General features: G+C 36.1%; 1 protein-coding gene and 1 long non-coding RNA gene across 3 annotated transcripts in view; both read right to left on the reverse strand.

The window, feature by feature from the left end:
• Positions 1 to 2,350: 2,350 nt before the first annotated feature.
• Positions 2,351 to 3,191, reverse strand: LOC18592944 (ubiquitin-conjugating enzyme E2-17 kDa-like). Its single transcript, XM_088808915.1, has 4 exons — positions 3,107 to 3,191; positions 2,790 to 2,917; positions 2,586 to 2,690; positions 2,351 to 2,494 (listed from the first exon to the last, which is right to left on the reverse strand). Exons 1-4 carry the CDS (start codon positions 3,174 to 3,176, stop codon positions 2,351 to 2,353), a joined length of 447 nt encoding a protein of 148 aa, XP_088665041.1. The 5' UTR covers positions 3,177 to 3,191.
• Positions 3,192 to 5,934: 2,743 nt separating this feature from the next.
• LOC148761295 (uncharacterized) overlaps positions 5,935 to 19,474 on the reverse strand; it is a 53,130-nt gene continuing 39,590 nt past the window's right edge. Inside the window, exons 1-3 of one of the 2 annotated variants that reach the window (XR_016027981.1) lie at positions 8,035 to 8,348; positions 7,304 to 7,383; positions 5,935 to 6,436 (exon numbers count right to left, since the gene is read on the reverse strand). This is a non-coding gene — a long non-coding RNA (uncharacterized LOC148761295). Of the gene's footprint in view, positions 6,437 to 7,303; positions 7,384 to 8,034; positions 8,349 to 19,474 lie in introns of those variants that run through there. The other variant, XR_016027982.1, reaches the window with a different exon arrangement.

Genomic DNA, 19,474 nt, shown 5'->3' on the forward strand with positions numbered 1-19,474 from the left:
AAATGCTCTAATATTTATCCATAGCATAAAATAATAATAGGTAGAATTCTGGAGCTTGACAAATGTCATGGTGGCGTAAAATTACAATTTTGCCACTGAGATGGTAAAATTACCATTTTACCCCTATGCTCTGAAAAATACTGGAATTACAATTTTTTTTCACTTCTTAACCTCAAACCATACTCCAATACTCAAATCATACTCTAATAAGTCAAATGGGGTCAAAAAATCTTTTCTAAAAATTCTCATTTTGTCCCCAGGTGGCAAATGACCATTTTGCCCCTAGATAGCGAAAATTTCGGTTTGACTCCAAATTGATCCTCGAACTCCAAATCACCATATTAAACCATTCTGGTACTTTAATATCCTTAATTTCATCTCAAATTCTCTATTTGATCTAGTTCGAGGCTTAAATCAACTTTGTTGTACCTCTAAGTACAATACCTATTTTTATAAATTTTTCGAGACTCTCCTAACATGCAATCATGCTATCATCACATGTATATCATGATATGTATTTTATAAAATCGGGCTTTACAAACATGATAAGTTTGTTGATATTTTCCACTGCTACAATCCATGTTTCCACAGAATCAAGCCAAGCCTGAATGTCATCAAAAGCATAGCACATGCCTGGCCTTTTCTCACAATTTAAATGTGCTTGAATCAGCAGCAGCTGGTTCCCAGGTTAGTTGTTTGTACGCCTTCAGGTTCGGTTACCCTAGTTATTAATTAGTTTGTGTTCATCCAAAGCAGGCCATATCAGCAATTAGAAAGCCATATTAGTTTTAACTTTTTTCTTAAAGTTATCATTTTCGCTTGGGTCTTTTTCCTGCTTTATATAGAGTCCCTGGAGTAAGTGTATTTGCTTATGGTTCTGATGGGCATTGAGTTTGCAGGGTTAACTTTCTTCTCCCTCCCCTTCTCCCTCCCCCCCCCCCCCCCACACCTTCCTTCAACCTCCTTTTTCTTTCCAAAAAAAAAAAAAAAAAAAACTTTTAGATGATTCGATGTCATGTTACACTTAAATATTATTGCATGGTTCCTTATGATTTTCAACTTCAATTGTATTAATGATTAAGAACGAATACATGACATGGTGAGCTTGAATGTTATGCTGCTGTGCGTTTGGAATGCAAATGGATGGGAAAAGCTAGCAAGCAAGTTTATGTGTTGTCTTTGGGCAGGCGGTAGACCCTTCAGTGGTCAACTTTATTTAGTTTCGCCAAGATGAGGTTCACCTGCTTGCTGTCCATGAAAGGCTGATAGGCATATACTAAGCACCCTTACTGTATCATGTTATTCAGCTGATACAAACAATTCAGAAACTTCAGATAGATTCATATAGTAATAGTAGTCATCAATCTGTACGAGTGAAAGTTTTCTGTTGCATTGGGTTCCTAAAGAAGCAGACCTTCCAATCACATCTGCAACCTATTCTTCAAATGCTCAGTCAATATATATTAGCTTCAAAACTGGATGTATAAAGTTTCTTGTCTCTACAACACTAGATGTAAGATGTCAGATTAATGTAACTGCTTACATACACAACCCCGTACCAGCTGAAGACTTTAAACAAAGAACAATTTGTAGCTCCTCTTCTAGCTCCATTCATCCCATTAAAACTGTTTTATACATGGCTTACAGGTCTACCCTCTTTTTATTGCAGCTCATCCATCTAATAACCCAAATCAAATAGCATTGGGGCTTAGTAATGATAGGGCCCACATTCTTGAACCCCTAGAAGCTGAAGAATGAGGTGAACCACCTCCACAGCAGATGCTAGGAGTAAAGCAAATGTAAGTGGATAAATCTGTTTCAGGGTGACAATCACAGCAGGTTTTTGTTGCTTTTGACTGCTTTTTCATTTCTTATCATCAGGTAACCATCCTTTTGTACCTAGTTATTAGTGTGTGGGATGAACCATCAACAGTTTATATAGGTGCTAGTAAAGGGAGGGATTCGTAAGGTTTTCGGTTTGGGATTTGGTTTCCCATGTTGATATCTTTTCACCCTTAACTTGTCAATATATAATACATAATTTCTTCTGTTCCTTCTTTTCTTGAATTTTTGCACATGAATCAAATTGTTCAGAGAGAGGAAATTGATTTTCCATGTTTGTAGAATCTACGTGTAATGAAGTGGTTTGTGGTTTCATCATTAAGCACATCAATATCATCTTAAGGAAATAGATGCAGCAAAGGTTTGTAATATTAAATTTAATTACTTCGAAAAAGAAACCATACAACTTAATGTCTCTTCGTAAAAAATGAGGTAAATTTAAAGTAGTTTGCACACACGTAGCAACCATGGGCAGTAGGCATAAGCAGTCTCACAACCATCGAAGTCTTTAACCCATGGCATATTTCTGGCTCCAGGAACGAGCAGTAGACTCGTACTTTGCTCTATCAGTCTTGTATGTATGTGCAATTTCTGGTACCAAAGGATCATCTGGGTTAGGATCCGTCAGCAACGAGCATATCGACAATAAGACCTGCAAAAATTTTGTTCATGACCAAACGGTTTAGAAAGGCTGACACATATCAGCTGAAAAAAGAGAGGGAAAAGGTAACAATGGAAGTTACCTTTGAGACTGTAAGGGCAGGACTCCACTGCTCTTTCAAAATGTCAAGACAGATGCTACCATTGCTGTTGATGTTTGGGTGATAAACTTTTGTCTTGAAGGCCACCTGTGCAAACTCATTGTGAAGACAGGTTTACTCACTCATCGGTGTATAGGATAACAATCTTAATCTAATTCAGATATGATAAATTGTGTTGCTTGTTACCTTCGGTGGCTTGAAGGGATAATCAGGAGGAAAGTGAATTGACACCAAAAACACCCCACCAGCATAAGGGCTATCTGCTGGACCCATAATCGTTGCTTGCCAATGAAACATGCCATCTCCAATAGGACCTATGAACAAGACCAAGCCAGTGAATCTATATATGAACAAGACAAGCTAAAAACACTATTCTTCAAGCTCATAAACGTTTTTGTCTACAAAAATTGTCCTCAAAAACAATTCTAGTTGATCTATAAGACCCCAAAATCGATAAATGTAATAGAGGGAAATATATAGAGGAAACAAAGACTGAAACAAACCTGCACTGCAAGAAACAGGAGGATCCTTCTGCAGATCTTTCAACTCCTTGGTGATCCGTTTAGAAGCCATTGACGATTTGTTTAAAATCTGCGAATTGAAACAAAGAAATTATCACCTCTGGAAAGATAAAATATTTCTTATAGTGATGTAGCTAGAAGGATTAGGACACTTTGAACATCAAAACAATTAGGTTTGAATGGGTTTGATTGTGTTTGAAATAATAAAAGATAATTGAGTTTTAAAAAAACCTTTTGAATAAAAATTTAAAATAAAAAAATTAACAATAATAATTCTCTATTTAGGATCACCTATTTAAACTAATTAAGATAAATCCTAATCAAATAGTAATTTTAATCCTAAATAAAGACTTAGTATTAATAGCACGATTGGTTCGTGAAATAGATATTGGAATAAAATAGCTATTATGTGGGAATAGAATGAGATGAGAATGCAATAAAATAGTTATTACGTAGTTTGGTACGATGAATGGAATAGGACATGAATAATTATTACGATTTATTGCAGTATTTGGTTGGTAACAATAACTTTGAAATAAGAAAAGTATAGAAAATAAAAAAATAAAAATAACCTTTATTATATATTTGATATTTTATTTTATTTTTTAAATATTAATATTTTATTTATAATCTAATCATTAACATTATAAAATATTAATATTTTATTTATAATTTAAATGTTATTATGATTATTTATTTTATTTTATTTTTATAAATATTAATAATTTATATTTTATTTATAATATTAATAATTTATCATTTAAATATTAATATTTTATTTATAATTTAAATGTTATGATGATTATTTACTTTTATTTAATTTTATATGTTAAATATTAATAATTTATATTTTTATTTAAAATATTAATAATTGATAATTTAAATATTAATATTTTATTTATAATTTAATCATTAATATTATAAAATACTAATATTTTATTTATAATTTAAATGTTATTATGATTATTTATTTTTATTTTATTTTTAAAATATTAATAATTTATAATTGTTTTAAAATATTAATAATTGGTAATTTAAATATTAATATTTTATTTATAATTTAAATATTATTATGATTAAAATATTAGTGCTTTTAATTAATTTTTAGATTCAAAATATTTTATAATATATAATTAATAACTTAAACTTTTGATTAAAATAAGATTTATTTTTTCTCTATTTGCATTTTTTATTTTTTAATTTACATTTTCACTTAATAATTTAAAAATTAATATTTTATTTATAATTTAATATATATTATATTAAAATATGAAAATATTAATAATTTTTTAATTTTTTAATTTAAAATATTAATTTTATAAGTTTAAGTTTGTAATTTTTGTAAATAAGTAAGGACATTATAATCCAAAGTGTTTGGACGTTAGTCCTATGGGTGTGAAATAGCTAATACCATGGGAGAATGTGGTATTAGCTATTCAAAGGTTTTGCCAAGTTTTGAGGAATAGTCAGTCTTTTGGAATAGCTATTCCTTCCCCAAAAACAAACAAAATGAGGGAAGAAAATTTTTTTAAGGATTAAAAGTGAAATGGTTAGCCACTCCCCCAGCCAAACATGATGTAAAATTCTAATAAAGATACAAAAATAAATCTCAAACTAAATAAAATAAAAAAAATAAAATCCTAAGCTAACAAAATTATTAAATAAAATAGAATTCTAGATGCGCTTGCGTTAGTCCCTTTGGGGTCAGAAAAAACTCGACTTCGACGAGTAGGCCTTGACATACTCTTCATAGACGTTTGAATTCACTTGTTTCAATTCTTCTTTGTTACTGCCTTTAACTTCAAAATTTTCAATAGATAAATACCTAGTGATTTTATTGATTTTGTTGCTTGTGGGGCTTGAAGTTGCTAATTGCTTAGACTCTTTTTTAAGAGGATATAAAATATACCTCTTGTTGTCCTGGTGGAAGGAATAGGTATTTGGTTTCGTCTTATGATCCATATCATGATCATACAACCAAGGTCTACCAACAAGAATATGACTAACATCCATTGGCATAACATCACATAAAGCCTCATCATCCAAGTTACAACTTATAGTAAATTTCACCAAACATTAAGTAGTTACTAGTACCCCATGTCCTTTCTTTAGCCACTTAATCTTGTAAGAATGAGGATGTTTGCTTGTAGGGAGTTTCAATTTATCTATTGTCTCTTTTGAAATAATATTTTGCATGCTTCCTTCATCAATAACAAGATCACAAACTTTACCTTCATAAACAACATGTGTGCGAAAAATACGTCGTCTCTTCCAATCTTCTGCTTCCTCATTGATTGTTGTAGTCATCACTTTCGTACCACAAAGGACTTACCTTGTGCAGGATACAAATCAATTTCCTCTGTTTCCTCATCATATTAATCATAAATGGGTTCTAATTCCTCCCTAAATTTTGTTAAGTTCACCTTTCGTTGTGGGCAAACAAAAGAAGTGTGTCCCTTCTCCTCACAAGTAAAACATCGAATCTAAGAATTGTTGCCTCTTTTATTTGTAAAAGAACCATAACTGTTTTGTTTACCATAAGGTATTATACTTTTGCCTTAATTGCTTTTTTCAACATTGGTTGCACCCCCATTAGTTTTTTTAGTTGTGGTAGCCTCTAGATAATTTTGTTAGGATGTTTGGTAACCTTGTCTTGCTCTAGAATTGTTTTGCCAATCAGTGCCATATAAGAGCTTTTGTCACGACCCAGAACTCCCATCGGGCCCGTGACAACCGTCGCGACGTCTCGATAAGCACTCATTACCCCGAATACCGATCGAAACCCCGCAAGGCTCAGCATCAACTTCCGCATCTCCCCGGTGAGCGACAGTTATTAAATCTCGCATTTCAAGAAATCATAAGTTGTTTCCAACTCAAAACAATAAAAATATTATTTTCTAGCTCACTGGGGCATTTTCGTCATTTTCTTTTTTTTGAAATTTCGAAATCCGAAAAAATGTAATATGTAAGTGGAAACACATATTTCATGATTTAAATTAAATTTTGAAGTCTAAAACATTCGTTTAAAGTAAAATTATAGCTATTTGAATATAATAAAAACATTAAATAAAATATTCTATTTTCTTAAAACACAATATTTTCAAAGTCTTCCTAAAATAACTTTTGTAGCATAAGAGTAAAATAAATTTATTCATATAGTAATAAAGATAATTAAAGTATGAAATTTCGTTTACAGTGACACGTGGGCCCCTAATTAACCAAGAAGGTGTAGAGCTACGAACCCTTACTTCCTATGATGCAACTCCGAGATTAATTCTCGTCTTAATCAACTATCAACAAACTGTCCTGAGCCTGAAAAATGGATAGGAAGAGGGGTGAGATTAAATAATCCCAGTGAGTAAACAATTACCATCAAAAGCATCTAAAGCCGAGTAGATGGAGACAATATAAAAACGTTATATCTCAATAATGTTCATAACACAAAATTCGTTTCAATCTATACCAAATAATTTCTTTTCATCAAAATTTCCCCGACTTATGAATTTTTTTAAACTTGGCCCCTGCCAATATCATTCTCGCGGGTACCTTCGTCAAGGTATCCCACTGAGACCGCCAAGGCTGTTCAATGACCCATACCCATAAATATGTTTTCACATCTGACACACAGCCGTTCCTTGGCGTTGGCTGAGTCTCACTCTCACGTGGTGGCCCAAACGTGAGGTGCACTCAAATCATACCTCAGGAGATACTTCACCCAACATCTCCCCCCGGAGGTAAGTATATAATTGAGTTACCGTGCCCCTCTCATAGGCAGTCCACGGAAACCCCCACCACTGCAGTGACCGTTTAATATACCACCAGACCCATAAAAATTTCAGTAGCATAATATGGCGAATAAAATGTAATCCAGTCTACCGAGACCAATCCAAAATTGTTCATATATTTCATGCCAGCCCCAAAAATTTAGCCATCATGCTACCATAGTGTCATAAGCCCCAATTTCAATAACATATAAAATCATAAATTTCAACACAGTCTCCATATACTCAATTTTCCCAAAACAATATTTGATTTTAAAACCAGTATAAATCTCATTTTTATTAAAAAAACATTTTAATTGGAAAACATAATATTTTATAATTTAAATTCACCATTCAATAAAAGCATCAAACAAGTATAATTACTCTAGATATTTAAGACGATAAATTGTCCACTCACAGTTCTAGGAGTCGATGTACTCCTAATCTCAGTCTTCAAGCACAATGTTGGTACTTTTACCAGTGTAATTTGCTCACCACCTATCCACAATGTACAATACATAATTCACCACATCAATGCTTGACCATTATAAAATCAATTCAGGCTCGGTATATATGCATGATATGACATGCAACTTATCCGACTACCGCTTAAATGCGGTGCTAACCTAATTCGGCCTATTACTCGATTAAATTACTAACGCGTCCAATTTAATCTCAAATTAATTTTTTTCAGTTTCTATACCTCAATTGCACCCAAATTGACTTAATGTCCCTCAGTGTGGTGCAAATTATCAGTCCCGATAACAAATTACGAAAATACCCCTAATGGGTAAAAATTCGTATTTTTGCTCCGAAAATTTTCATTATTTTTCTAGACTCATAATTCATCATTATTCATCATAATTGCTCAAGTAAACATCAAGATCATCAGCCAATATTCCCCTAGAAAATTCAGCCAATAATGGTAATGGAGGAAAATAAATTCTTTTCTTGTTGTTTTGTTCCTAAATATGCTAAACTAACTTAAAACACTAACATAACTTAAAATCAAATTAATCTAACAAGTTTCTCTCTCCTAACCCATTTTTCCAGAATTGAATTCATCCTCAAATCACATGATTCAACCATGGAAAATGATGAGAAATGCATGAAAATGATAAATCTTAAGCTAAGCTTGAAAAATCATACCTTTAAACACTTGATTCCTTGAAAAATCACACTTTTTCTTTGAATTTTCTCACTCTAGGGTTTGTTCTTATTTCTCTCTCTCTCCTGCTGGTTTTGGCTGACCCTCCAAATGAAGAATTCTGGAATTTGCAAGCCTTTTAATAGGCTTAATAAAATATTATTATTTTATTTATTTTTTGAATATTTTATTATTTTATTTTTTTCTAGCCATCTTTTTGACTTTCTTTTTCCACCACTCAATCCTCTTCACTTATCCATGTCTTCCATGAAATTTCTAGACTTTTCCAAAGTTTTGGTGGAGCAAATTTTTAAAAATTACACTTTTACCCCGGTAAAGTGAAAAATTACATTTTTGCCCCAAAAATTGAAAAATAACCAAAATGCATAATTTTCACTCCTTATACTCATATCATGCTCCATTTAATCAAATTTGATCTAAATTCTCTCAAAAAATTCAATTTCGTCCTCGGGTGGTAAAATTACGATTTTGCCCCTAGATAGTGAAAATTCTAGTTTGACTTTGAATTGATCCTCGAACTCCGAATTACCATTTTGAGTCATCCTTGAACTGTGAAACTCTTAATTTCACCTTAAAATTCCTATTTGAACTAGTTCGAGGCTTAATCGACTCAATGATACCATTAGGGGCAATATCGTCTTTTAACGATTTCTCGAACTTCCTAAATATACAAACATTCTATCGAGCATGTGAATGACATTATAATTATTTTACAAAGCAGGGTTTGACAGCTTTCTAGCACCATAACGTGAAACTCGTTTTTCCACTGCTAAAGCATATTAATGAACATCTTTAATATTGTACAAACGAACTACTCCCATCTCATCTCTAATAGAATGATTTAAACCAGCAAGATAATGAGAAGTAATTTGTTTGTTATTTTCAGTTAACCCAACTCGAATTGATAGGTTATTGAACTCCGATGTATACTTCTCAACGGTCATGTTATTTTGTTTCAAACAATGAAACTTTTCATATAATTCCGTAGTATAATCAATAGGTAAAAATTACTTTCGTAATTTACTTTTCATATGCTCCAAAGTGTTGACTTTAAGCTTCCTTTGTCGTGCACTGTGCCCTTCAACTCTTTTCCACCACTGAACTATGGTACCTTCAATTTCATCATTACAAATAACACTTTTCCATTTTCTACTATAGGTTTTCATTCAAAGTAATTTTTCAAACTAGCTTCCCAATCCAGATAATCCTCCACATCAAACTTCCCATGAAAATCAATTACTTTAATCTTGATTCCTCCACCATTTAAATGAAGAGCATGTAATAATCGACCCTCTTATCCAATTTTTGTTGCTTGATTTGTGGGTCCATCTTCATGAAAGGGGTTCTTAATCTCAAATTCATCATCATCCTTAAGATCTTGAATCTTAAGCGGGTTGTGGTCACCTTTAGGATTCTCTATTCGAGGTCCCACTGGTTCCTGACATTGCAAAGCTTGCACAGCTTGAGTCAAGTTATCAATTATTCTTCACATCTCTGCCAACTCAGCTTGTTGGGGTTGATTGCCTCTACCTCGACCTTTGCATCTACCAATCATAGTCTCCTAGCTAAAAATCATTGTAGGATAGTAAGATCGTTTACTCTGATACCACTTGATGTAGCTGGAAGGATTATGAAAATTAAAACTCAACAATTAGGCTTGAATGGGGTTGATTAGAGGTGTCAATGTGAGCTGCCTCGATCTTTGTGTGCTGAGAAAATATTGGTTGGGTTGGGCGATCCCATTTTTTACATGGACCATCAAAACTTTAGCCCAGCCCACCTCTTGCCAACCCATTGGCCGAGCTGGGCCAGGTCACCTTTTTTTTTAAAAAAAAAAAATTATTTTTACAATTCTATCTAACAAACTCCCTATCAATAAAATTATTTTATGATTAAATCGATAAATTGAATAATAAAAACATGTTACAAACAAATAAATTACACCAAATATAAAAAAAAAAAATTACATCAAATATAAATAAAGTTTCACTTTTTAACATAAACTACAATCCCATAAATATAAGTATATAACCAAATAAATAAAAACTTCAAGACTCATTTATGTTCTCCTCAATCCTCATCCTCAAGCAAAACATTTGAATCTTGTTTGAACAGCAATGATGTCTCAAGGTCTGAATTATTATCAATTTATCATTTAATATTCATTGCCATAAAAGAAAAAGAGATAGTGAGTTTCAATCTTAATTAAAATTATTAATTTAACAAGTAAAGATTAAAGAAATTGAAACATATAAAATAAGCAATACCATTGGAAACTAAATTATTAATTTTATATAGCTAAATATATAAAATTATTAATTTATTTTTTTCCTTTTATCCCGTAGGGCTAGCCCGCTCCAACCCAAGACAGCCCACTGATTGAATGGGCTAGCCCATCAAGGTCAGGTTCTGATATGGGCTTGAATTTTTCAAGCTACCACACTTTCAATAAAAAATTTACTGACCTAATGGGCCAGACCCATTTTGATAGGTCTAGTGTTGATTGTGCTTGGAACAATAAAAGATAATTGGGTTTTAAAGAAACCTCTTGAATAAAAATTCAAAATAAACAAAATTAATAATAATAATAATAATTCTCTATCTATGACCACCTATTTATACTAGCTAAGATAAATCCTAATCAAATAGTAATTTTAATCCTAAATAAAGACTTAGAGTACTAAAATTCTAATAAAGATAGAAAATTAATCTCAAACTAAATAAAATAAAGAAATTAAAATCCTAAACTAACAAAAATATTAAATAAAATAGAATCCTAGATGCGTCCACATCATATAGTTAGGAAAAACAAACAAGATTGAGCCTTGAGGCACAAACAATTGTACTAATTGGACTCCCATTGCATATTCTTTGCTTTTAATTTTATAAAGCTAAATATAAAAAATTATTAATTTTTTTCTTTTTAGCTCACAAGGTTGGCCCGCCCTAACCAGGAACAGCCCATTAATCAGATGGGCTAGCCCATCTAGGCCCAATTCTAATATGGGCTTGAATTTTTCAAGCTCGACTGTCACGACCTGGTGTAGACACTAGATTAAAAAGACAATGAACAAAAAATGATGGAAAGAAAGGGAGAGAGGTACGACTGGCAGGGTGCGGACGCACCCTGCCAGGCACCTCTCTCACCTGCCAGACGCGAAAAATTCGCTTCTGGCAGGTTAGTGGAACTTGCCCCTGGGTGCCCAGGGACAAGGCAGTACTGGAGCGCCCCCTCCAAAGCCCAGAAATCGGGTATAAATGGGAGGGGGAGAACCTGCAGCAGGGAGGAAGCTTTTCTAAGCAAAGGAGAGCTGGGCAGAAGAGAAAAATAGAGAAACAGCTTGGTTGTTTGCTGCCGGTAGGAGGAGAGAAATCTGGGCTAGTTTGCCGCCGGTAGGAGGAGCAACAGCTTGGTTGTTTGCTGCCGGTAGGAGGAGTGAAAGCTTGGGAGTGTTTACTGCCGGTAGGAGGAGTGTTTGCTGCCGGTAGGAGGAGAGAAATCTGGGCTGGTTTGCTGCCGGTAGGAGGAGTGAAAGCTTGGGAGTGTTTGCTGCCGGTAGGAGGAGTGTTTGCTGCCGGTAGGAGGAGAGAAATCTGGGCTGGTTTGCCGCCGGTAGGAGGAGCAACAGCTTGGTTGTTTGCCGCCGGTGAAGGGAGCAGCAACAGCGAAGATCTGGCGCGAGGGGAAGGAGCACCGAACGGAGGAAGAGAGAGTGGAGCGGCGGCTGGCGCGGCACCAGAGAGGGAGGAGCGACGGCTGGCGCGGCACCAGATCTGCAAGTGACGCAGTGCCAGCGACAGTGAAAAATAGAGAAGGAGAAAGGGAGAAGAATGGTGCGTGAAGAAAGAGGGAGGGTCCAAAGATTTAAAATGGCACCGTTTTGACTCACCCCAAGACCCCTTTTGATTACAAAACGACACTGTTTCGGTGTTGGAGGGTGTGGCTATTCGTAACAAGGTAAATTTTTCATTTTTATTATAGATATATTGGCTTGATTTTGTGGTGCTAAGTTTGACTTAAAATATATATATGTATATATAAAAAAAAAAAAGGAAGCTAATTGGTTTCGTTAGAGTATTAATTTAGCTAAAGAACATATAATATTTAGCGGATTGTTTGTTTTAAAATATATATATATAAATATGGGAAAAGATGAAATGTGGAACATATTTATGAGATTCATAGTCATGAAAATTTATATAGAGATAATAAGAGTGAAAATAAATTAGGGAGAACTAGAATTAAAATATGATGAAACAAAAATGTGGAAAAATCAAATTAGGTAAAAAGGTAGTTCTATATAAACGGAGAAAGAACAAAATAGAAGGAGATAAAGAACTATTTAATATAGATAAGATAACCGCTCAATTTGATGCCGATGATGGGATAATTGATCGGGATGCGAGAAGTCGCAATCCCGAGCTTATGTTCTCTAGGCTCGGAATCCGAATCAAGGCCCCACCAGTATGATGGGAGGGTCTCGTTTTTAAGATTCCGAAATCCTTAATAAATAAAGAGCTTGATTATACAACAAAAATTATTACTTGATGAAATTAATTGATAAAAAATAAATAATAAGTAATAAAATAATGATAAAATGATAACAATCCAAATATATATAATAATTAATTCGTGAAAATACAATATATATGACATTAAATAAGTAAATAAATAAATTAATAATAATAAAAGAATAATAATAACTAATTTAAAAGTAAGCATCGAATATTAAGTGGCATAAAGAAATGTGAAAATAATAAATAAAGACCTTAGGCATTAGGTTTGAATAAAAATCACTTATGAAAAATATAATAATAATAAAAATATAAAAATATATATAAAATAGTACGATAAAAAAATATATAATTTTTATTCATTAAAATAACATAGAATTATAAACAATTTGTCTAACTATAAATGAAAAACAAAGAACTTAGGACAAAAAAATGTAAAGTATAAAAATAATAATAATAATAATAAGAAATAAGAATAGGAAATAGGATAATAAAATATATATAATAAAAATAAAAATAATAAATGATAAAAAAATAAATAATTGTATTAGCATAACATATACATATTGCATCATACATATCATTGCATATCAATATTTTTGGTTTTCGAGCTTAAGCCCCGATGATGGGATCTTTCGGGGATCCTGCGAAGGCGGGTATTTCTCGAAAAGTTCCTTAGGTGAAAAGATGTCCTCGGGTCCCACCAGTGTGATGGGAGGGCTCGAGAACCATCTTTAATAAAAGGCTTTTGCTCGAATTAGGTTCATTATGCACAAAATATTATTTTAAAAAGAAAACGTACGATGACCCCGATGACGGGAATTATTCGTCGAATTTGCGAAGGCGAGTTTCTCGGATAATTCCTTAGGTGAGAGAATATCCCGAGTCCCACCAGTATGATGGGCGGATTCGGAAAATATCCTCGATAAAAGGTTATTTGTCCGGCATTTTTATCTCACGCCATGCATTTCATCTCACCACCCATTTGCATTCCATTTTAGGTTAAATAGGAGATAAAATAAAAAATAGTAATTAAGGAAGTCTAGTGAAATTAAAAATTAAAGCCCAATAGGATAATCTAAAAATGGTACCGTTCATGGAACGGGCGTCCGAGGGGTGCTAATCCTTCCCCGGGTGTAACCGTACTCCCGAACCTAGATCCAGAAAATTGTAGACCGGTTTAAGGTTCTTTTCGGTGGGCTTAAAATTAATTTAAGTTTGCATCGATTAGAATCGAGTCAATAGGTGGCCAATCGCACCTAGTAGTAAAAAAAAAAGATTGGTGGCGACTCCTAGTTAAATTTTTTAGTGAGTTTTCACATTCGCGTCTAGCGGTCGGGTTCCCGGACCCGCACGTTACGACAGCTGGCGACTCCACTGGGGAATAGAGAGTCGAGCCATAAAAAATAATAATAGGTTATCCAAGGCTTTAAATAATTCACTGTTTTCTTAATATTAATGATTTGTACTGCATACTTTGTTTGGTACATTAGTTTATTTCGCATTTATTATTTTATTGCTTCTAATACTTGTGGGGATTTATGGTAGAGGGATGTGAGATTGTTACTTTGAACTCATGGTTTCCTTCACACACACAGCACCTTTTACATTCATGCATAAACCCTCCACCCGGGTTATGTCCTTTTTAGGAGGGAGTTTAGTAGCTACGCTCTCGTGAGGTGATAACCTCCGCACGAGCTAGTGAAGACTCTCACTCAAATCGAACCTAGTCCGTTTGAAGCCTGTAATGGGTGAGGACCGGGGTGCCTTACTAGTCCGCGTGGACGACAGTGAGGAACGATTTGGGAACCTTAGCTCTGTTCATAAACCCCGCTCAGCATATAGAGTACCGAGAGCAGTGTAACCTTAGAAAGGGCCATACCCGTGAGAATATACCTTATAAGTAGGTACACATGAAGGAATTTCTTCCACTCCCTTTATTCTAAATTATGCCCCGAGATAATAAAGTATCGTGGAGTAGACAATAATACCCATGATATTGTTTGTTATTCTCTCATTATTTTTAACATTCCATTATTTCTTTTTACCATACTAACTTAAGTTTATTTTTCTTGTCATGCGCATGTTACATGTTCATTTGCATACATCGTAATTGCATATAGGAGGAATATTGGCTACACAACATTCAACCTAAGAGATCCCAGTTATATCCATGGCATCGTCATCAGCCGGCCCGCTCAACATATACAGAAATGACTATGAGATAGAGTTACAGATGAGGCAGATTCAACAGGAAAAAGGAGACTGTTTGACCCAAGGACATATCTCAAATTTACCCGAGAGAGTTCACTTGGATCTTCAGCAGAATGACCTTACAGAGATGGTAGGGATTTGGGAACAATGGAGACGTGCTCACCGAGATAATTTTCAGAACAAGTATGGACACATTGCATGGCTCCTATATGTACCAGTCGATGACCAGATGCTCCGAGCCATTGTCCAGTTTTGGGATCCCTCATATCGTTGCTTTGTCTTTAACAAGGTGGACATGACCCCTACCATAGAAGAATACTCCTCTCTGCTCCGGATAGACCATATGCAGCCTGACAAGATCTATTGGAGGGCCCAGAAGACGGGACACCGACGAAAGTTGGCCAAGTTATTAGGAATGACTACGGTGGAAGTGGATCAGCATTTGAAGAAGAAAGGAGACACAAAATGCCTTCCGTGGAGTTTCTTGAACGGATATATTAAAAAACACATGGAGGATGAACACGGTCTCTTGGCTTTTGCGATGGCGATTTACGGCTTAGTGGTCTTCCCGAAGGTTCTAGGTCATGTGGAGGTGTCAGTCATAGACTTCTTTGATCAGGTAACAAGGAGCATCAACCCGGCCCCGTCCATCTTAGCTGAAACCTTCAGATCCTTGAATTTTTGTCGACGCAAAGGTGAGGGACGATTCATCGGATGTGCTCAACTCCTAACCATATGGATCAAAAGCCATTTCGAATGCAAAGAGAGCAAATTTCGAAAGCTTTATCTGTCTGCGAGTTGTCCTATCCTTGAGTTCTGCGAAAGTGAATGGCCCGACTACAAAAGGAAAGAAGAGTGGGTCACAAGGCTCCGGAGGTTAATGAGCATTGAAGTGACTTGGAGAGCTCCATGGATGCCACGAATGCAAGTAATGTATAAATGTGGGGATAAGCCGTGGGTACCACTGATGGGACCTTGGGGAGCCATCAGCTATGCCCCAATAATGGTGCGGAGACAGTTCGGATCTGAGCAATTCGTGCCCATGACTCACCAGCTCGACCAGTTAGAGTTTACATATGGAGAGCCAGAAACGCTAAAGAGAATTGAGGAAATTACTCAAGACTGGAAGAAAACTTGCCGAGTAGATCAGGGAAGGGTTACTGATGAAGTCACCACAGGATATCATACTTGGCATGACCAAAGGGTGAAAAATGTCATACATCCCTCGAATAACCCATCCAAATATCCCGTAAACCCGGAACCTCAAGACGTCCTGTTGGAGAGTGAGTTAACGAGGAAAAGACTTGAAAAGGAGATGATAAATATGAAGCGTAGACATGAGGATGAGCTAGAAGAAGTGAAGAAAGAAACTGCAAGAAAGGTACGGGTGGCTTTGAAAGAGCGGGATGAGTGGCAAAGCAAGTTTGAGGAAGTGAGCGTGGCAAATTCTTCTCTGTTAGCCCGAATACAAGAACTCCAAAGTGCCAACAACGCTTTGCAGCACGAGGTACAAAGGAAAGAACAAACCATCCAAGAGTTGAAAAATGACTGCGACATGTTGGAAACTGCCATGGAGGGCTATAAGGCACAGTATGAAGCAGTAAGGCAAGAATATTTCCAAATGGGGGAAAGAAACAATTCATGCGCACAAAGCCTTCAAAGGAAAGAAGCTGAAATGCAATGGATACTGAGACAGATGAGAGAAGTGGCATTTAGAGCTCGAGTAATGGCAGATAAGACTGAAGAACTCAGGCGAGAGATCCTTCCCAAGGATGAATTGAGTGAGCGGTTGATCAGTCACCTCAAGATGGTTAGGGACCAATATGACAAAGTCGGTTTTTCTTTTTGATAGTTATGTATGGTTTTAGACAATGATGTAATTAGATATTTAAGTTTCATGGATGCGGATTTTCTTATGGTAAATGTTAGATGGCCAATATTTTTCCCATTCAAATACATTTCATTTGCATCATAATACATGATTCAGATAAAAATAATAAATAATAATGCACTCAATATAAAATTCTAACTTATTCCTTGAACTAATAGAACAAAATTCCAGAAAAACAAATTCTCCACAGATACAATACAAGAGCCCGTTCTAAGATCATGGGGGACGAGCATTCAGAGAGGATGGATAAGATTGAGAAGAAGCAAGAAGAAATCATGGGTCAGTTATCAAAAATTTTGGAGTTAATATCTACAGATAAAGGAAAGAAAGTGGCGGGGAGTTTTGGTACACCAGAAGCCGTTCAACAGACAGAAACCAATACAGACCCCGTGTATCCACCAGGATTTACACCTCCACCTGCAAGGAATGCTTCTATTCCCATGCCATCCATGGGTCAATATCCATTTTTTGGGATGCCAATAGGACCACCACCGACTTATGCTCAACAAAGGCCAATTGGAGGGGCAAGTCCTTCAGATCCCATCTCTGTGCCTGATTTGGATGATCTAAAGGAACAAGAGAAGCTCAAATGTGGATCCGTTGAATCGAAAGATAATCCCGATACTCATCAAAAATTTGACCTTTTTGAGGAAAGACTGCGCATGGTAGAAGGAATGGGAATGTATTGTTCTATGGATGCAATTGAGCTTTGTCTGGTTCCAGATGTGGTTATACCCCCAAAGTTCAAAGTTCCAGACTTTGAGAAGTATGATGGAACCAAGTGTCCGGTCACACATATCACCATGTATTGTAGAAGAATGGCCGCATATGCTCATGATGACAAACTCTTGATACATTGCTTCCAAGATAGCCTTACTGGTGCTGCAGCAAAATGGTACGTCCAACTGGACCGCAATCGAATCCACACGTGGAAAGACCTTGCTCGGGCGTTTGTAGCTCAGTATAAGCACGTTACAGATATGGCTCCAGATCGCCTTTCTTTACAAAACATGGAGAAGAAAACCACTGAAAGCTTCAAAGAATACGCTCAAAGATGGAGGAATGTGGCCTCTCAAGTTCAGCCACCATTGACTGAGAAAGAAACCACTGTAATGTTTGTTAACACCTTGCGAGCCCCTTACTATGAACGATTGGTTGGTAGTGCCACCAAGAACTTTGCTGATATGGTGATTTCGGGAGAAATGATAGAAACTGCCATTAAGCAAGGGAAGATAGAAGGAGGTGATATGGCAAACACAAGGAAAGGGGGAACTTTCAAGAGGAAAGAAGGAGAAGCCCAAGCCATTACTTCAGGACAACACCAAGGAGGAACATACAACCCTTACCAGCCATACCTACCATACCCCTATTACCCAGCTGTGCACAACACTTCACAAAGCCCATACCCATACCCGCCTATGCCAAATGCCTTCCCTAACCCGTACCCATATAATCCCATCCAACGGACACCTTACCCGCCTGCTTCCACACCTGTTACAGCTTCAACCACACAACAAACAACACCTTCAAACAACCATACTACCGGTGAATCAAGAGGATGGCGAAACAAGCAAGAGAAAGTGCAGTTTGACCCTATCCCAATCCCTTATGCTGAACTCTTCACTCAGTTGGTTGCAAACCATCTAGTAGCTCCCTTATACATAGAGCCATTAAAACCTCCGTTCCCAAGATGGTATGACACGTCCGCCCATTGTGATTACCATTACGGAATCGAAGGTCACTCGATTGAGAATTGCACGGCATTTAAGCATAAGGTGCAAGGGTTGATCAAGGCAGGAATCCTGAACTTTGAAAAAAAGCCAGAACGGAATGTTAACAACAACCCACTGCCAAATCATGCTGGGGCAGGGGTAAATGCAATCGAAAGGGAGGTGTATGTTAAAAGGAACATTCGGGAAGTGGAAACCTCCATGGAGAAAGTATTTGAAGCCTTGGTAAAGGCCGATATGCTCGAGGTGTGGCCTGAATGTCCTAATGTGAATGACTCACGAGATATCCAAAGACTATGTTGCTTGTACCACAAAGGATGTGTGGGACATTCAATCCAGGGTTGTAGTTCTTTCCGGAAGGAAGTGCAAAGAATGATGGACGAATCAAAGATCGAGTTCTATACGGAAGCTTCAGAGTCAGCAGTAAACATGATATCCAAAGAGTCTACTCACCCAATGAAGATAAAACCTTTGACCATTTTCTACGAACCAAAAGGAGAGCTTGTGGAGGACAAAAACCATGCCAAGATGGTCATCGAAGTCCCTAAACCCTTCCCCTACAAAGACAACAAAGCTGTCCCATGGAACTACAACTGCAATGTACAAGTTTCGGAAGCGAAGAAATGGATAGCTGAATCTCAAGATGATGCTGCCAATATAACTGGTGTTGGAGGGATTACCCGCAGCGGACGCTGTTATTCACCGGAAGCATTCGAGAATCTCAAGAATGAGAAGGGAGAGGAAAAAGAGCAAAGTCCTAGAGAAGAAAAGGTACAACCTCCGGAATCGACAGATGGCTCAAAAAGATCGGTGACAGAAAAAGAAGCTGCCGAGTTCCTCAAGTTCATCAAACATAGTGAGTACAATGTAGTTGAGCAATTGAACCGGATGCCCGCTCGTATTTCACTACTATCTTTGCTCCTCAGCTCAGAACCACATAGGAACTCTCTGATGAAGATTCTGAACCAAGCATATGTGGATCATGATATCTCGGTTGAAAATTTGGACTACATTGTTGGGAACATTTCGGTGGGTAACATAATATCCTTTAGCGATGAAGAAATCCCTTCT

The sequence above is a fragment of the Theobroma cacao genome, chromosome 8 (assembly GCF_053813885.1).
Source record: "Theobroma cacao isolate CCN51 chromosome 8, ASM5381388v1, whole genome shotgun sequence".
Classification (NCBI taxonomy): domain Eukaryota; kingdom Viridiplantae; phylum Streptophyta; class Magnoliopsida; order Malvales; family Malvaceae; genus Theobroma; species Theobroma cacao.

Bases quoted from the DNA above. Each gene is read 5' to 3' on its own strand.
- LOC18592944 (XM_088808915.1), bottom strand. From the start codon at position 3,176: ATGGCTTCTAAACGGATCACCAAGGAGTTGAAAGATCTGCAGAAGGAT. The intron at 2,918-3,106 runs GTTTGTTTCAGT...TCTTGTTCATAG, and splicing joins TCCTGTTTCTTGCAGTGCAG to GTCCTATTGGAGATGGCATG. The intron at 2,495-2,585 runs GTAACTTCCATT...AAATTTTTGCAG, and splicing joins CTGCCCTTACAGTCTCAAAG to GTCTTATTGTCGATATGCTC.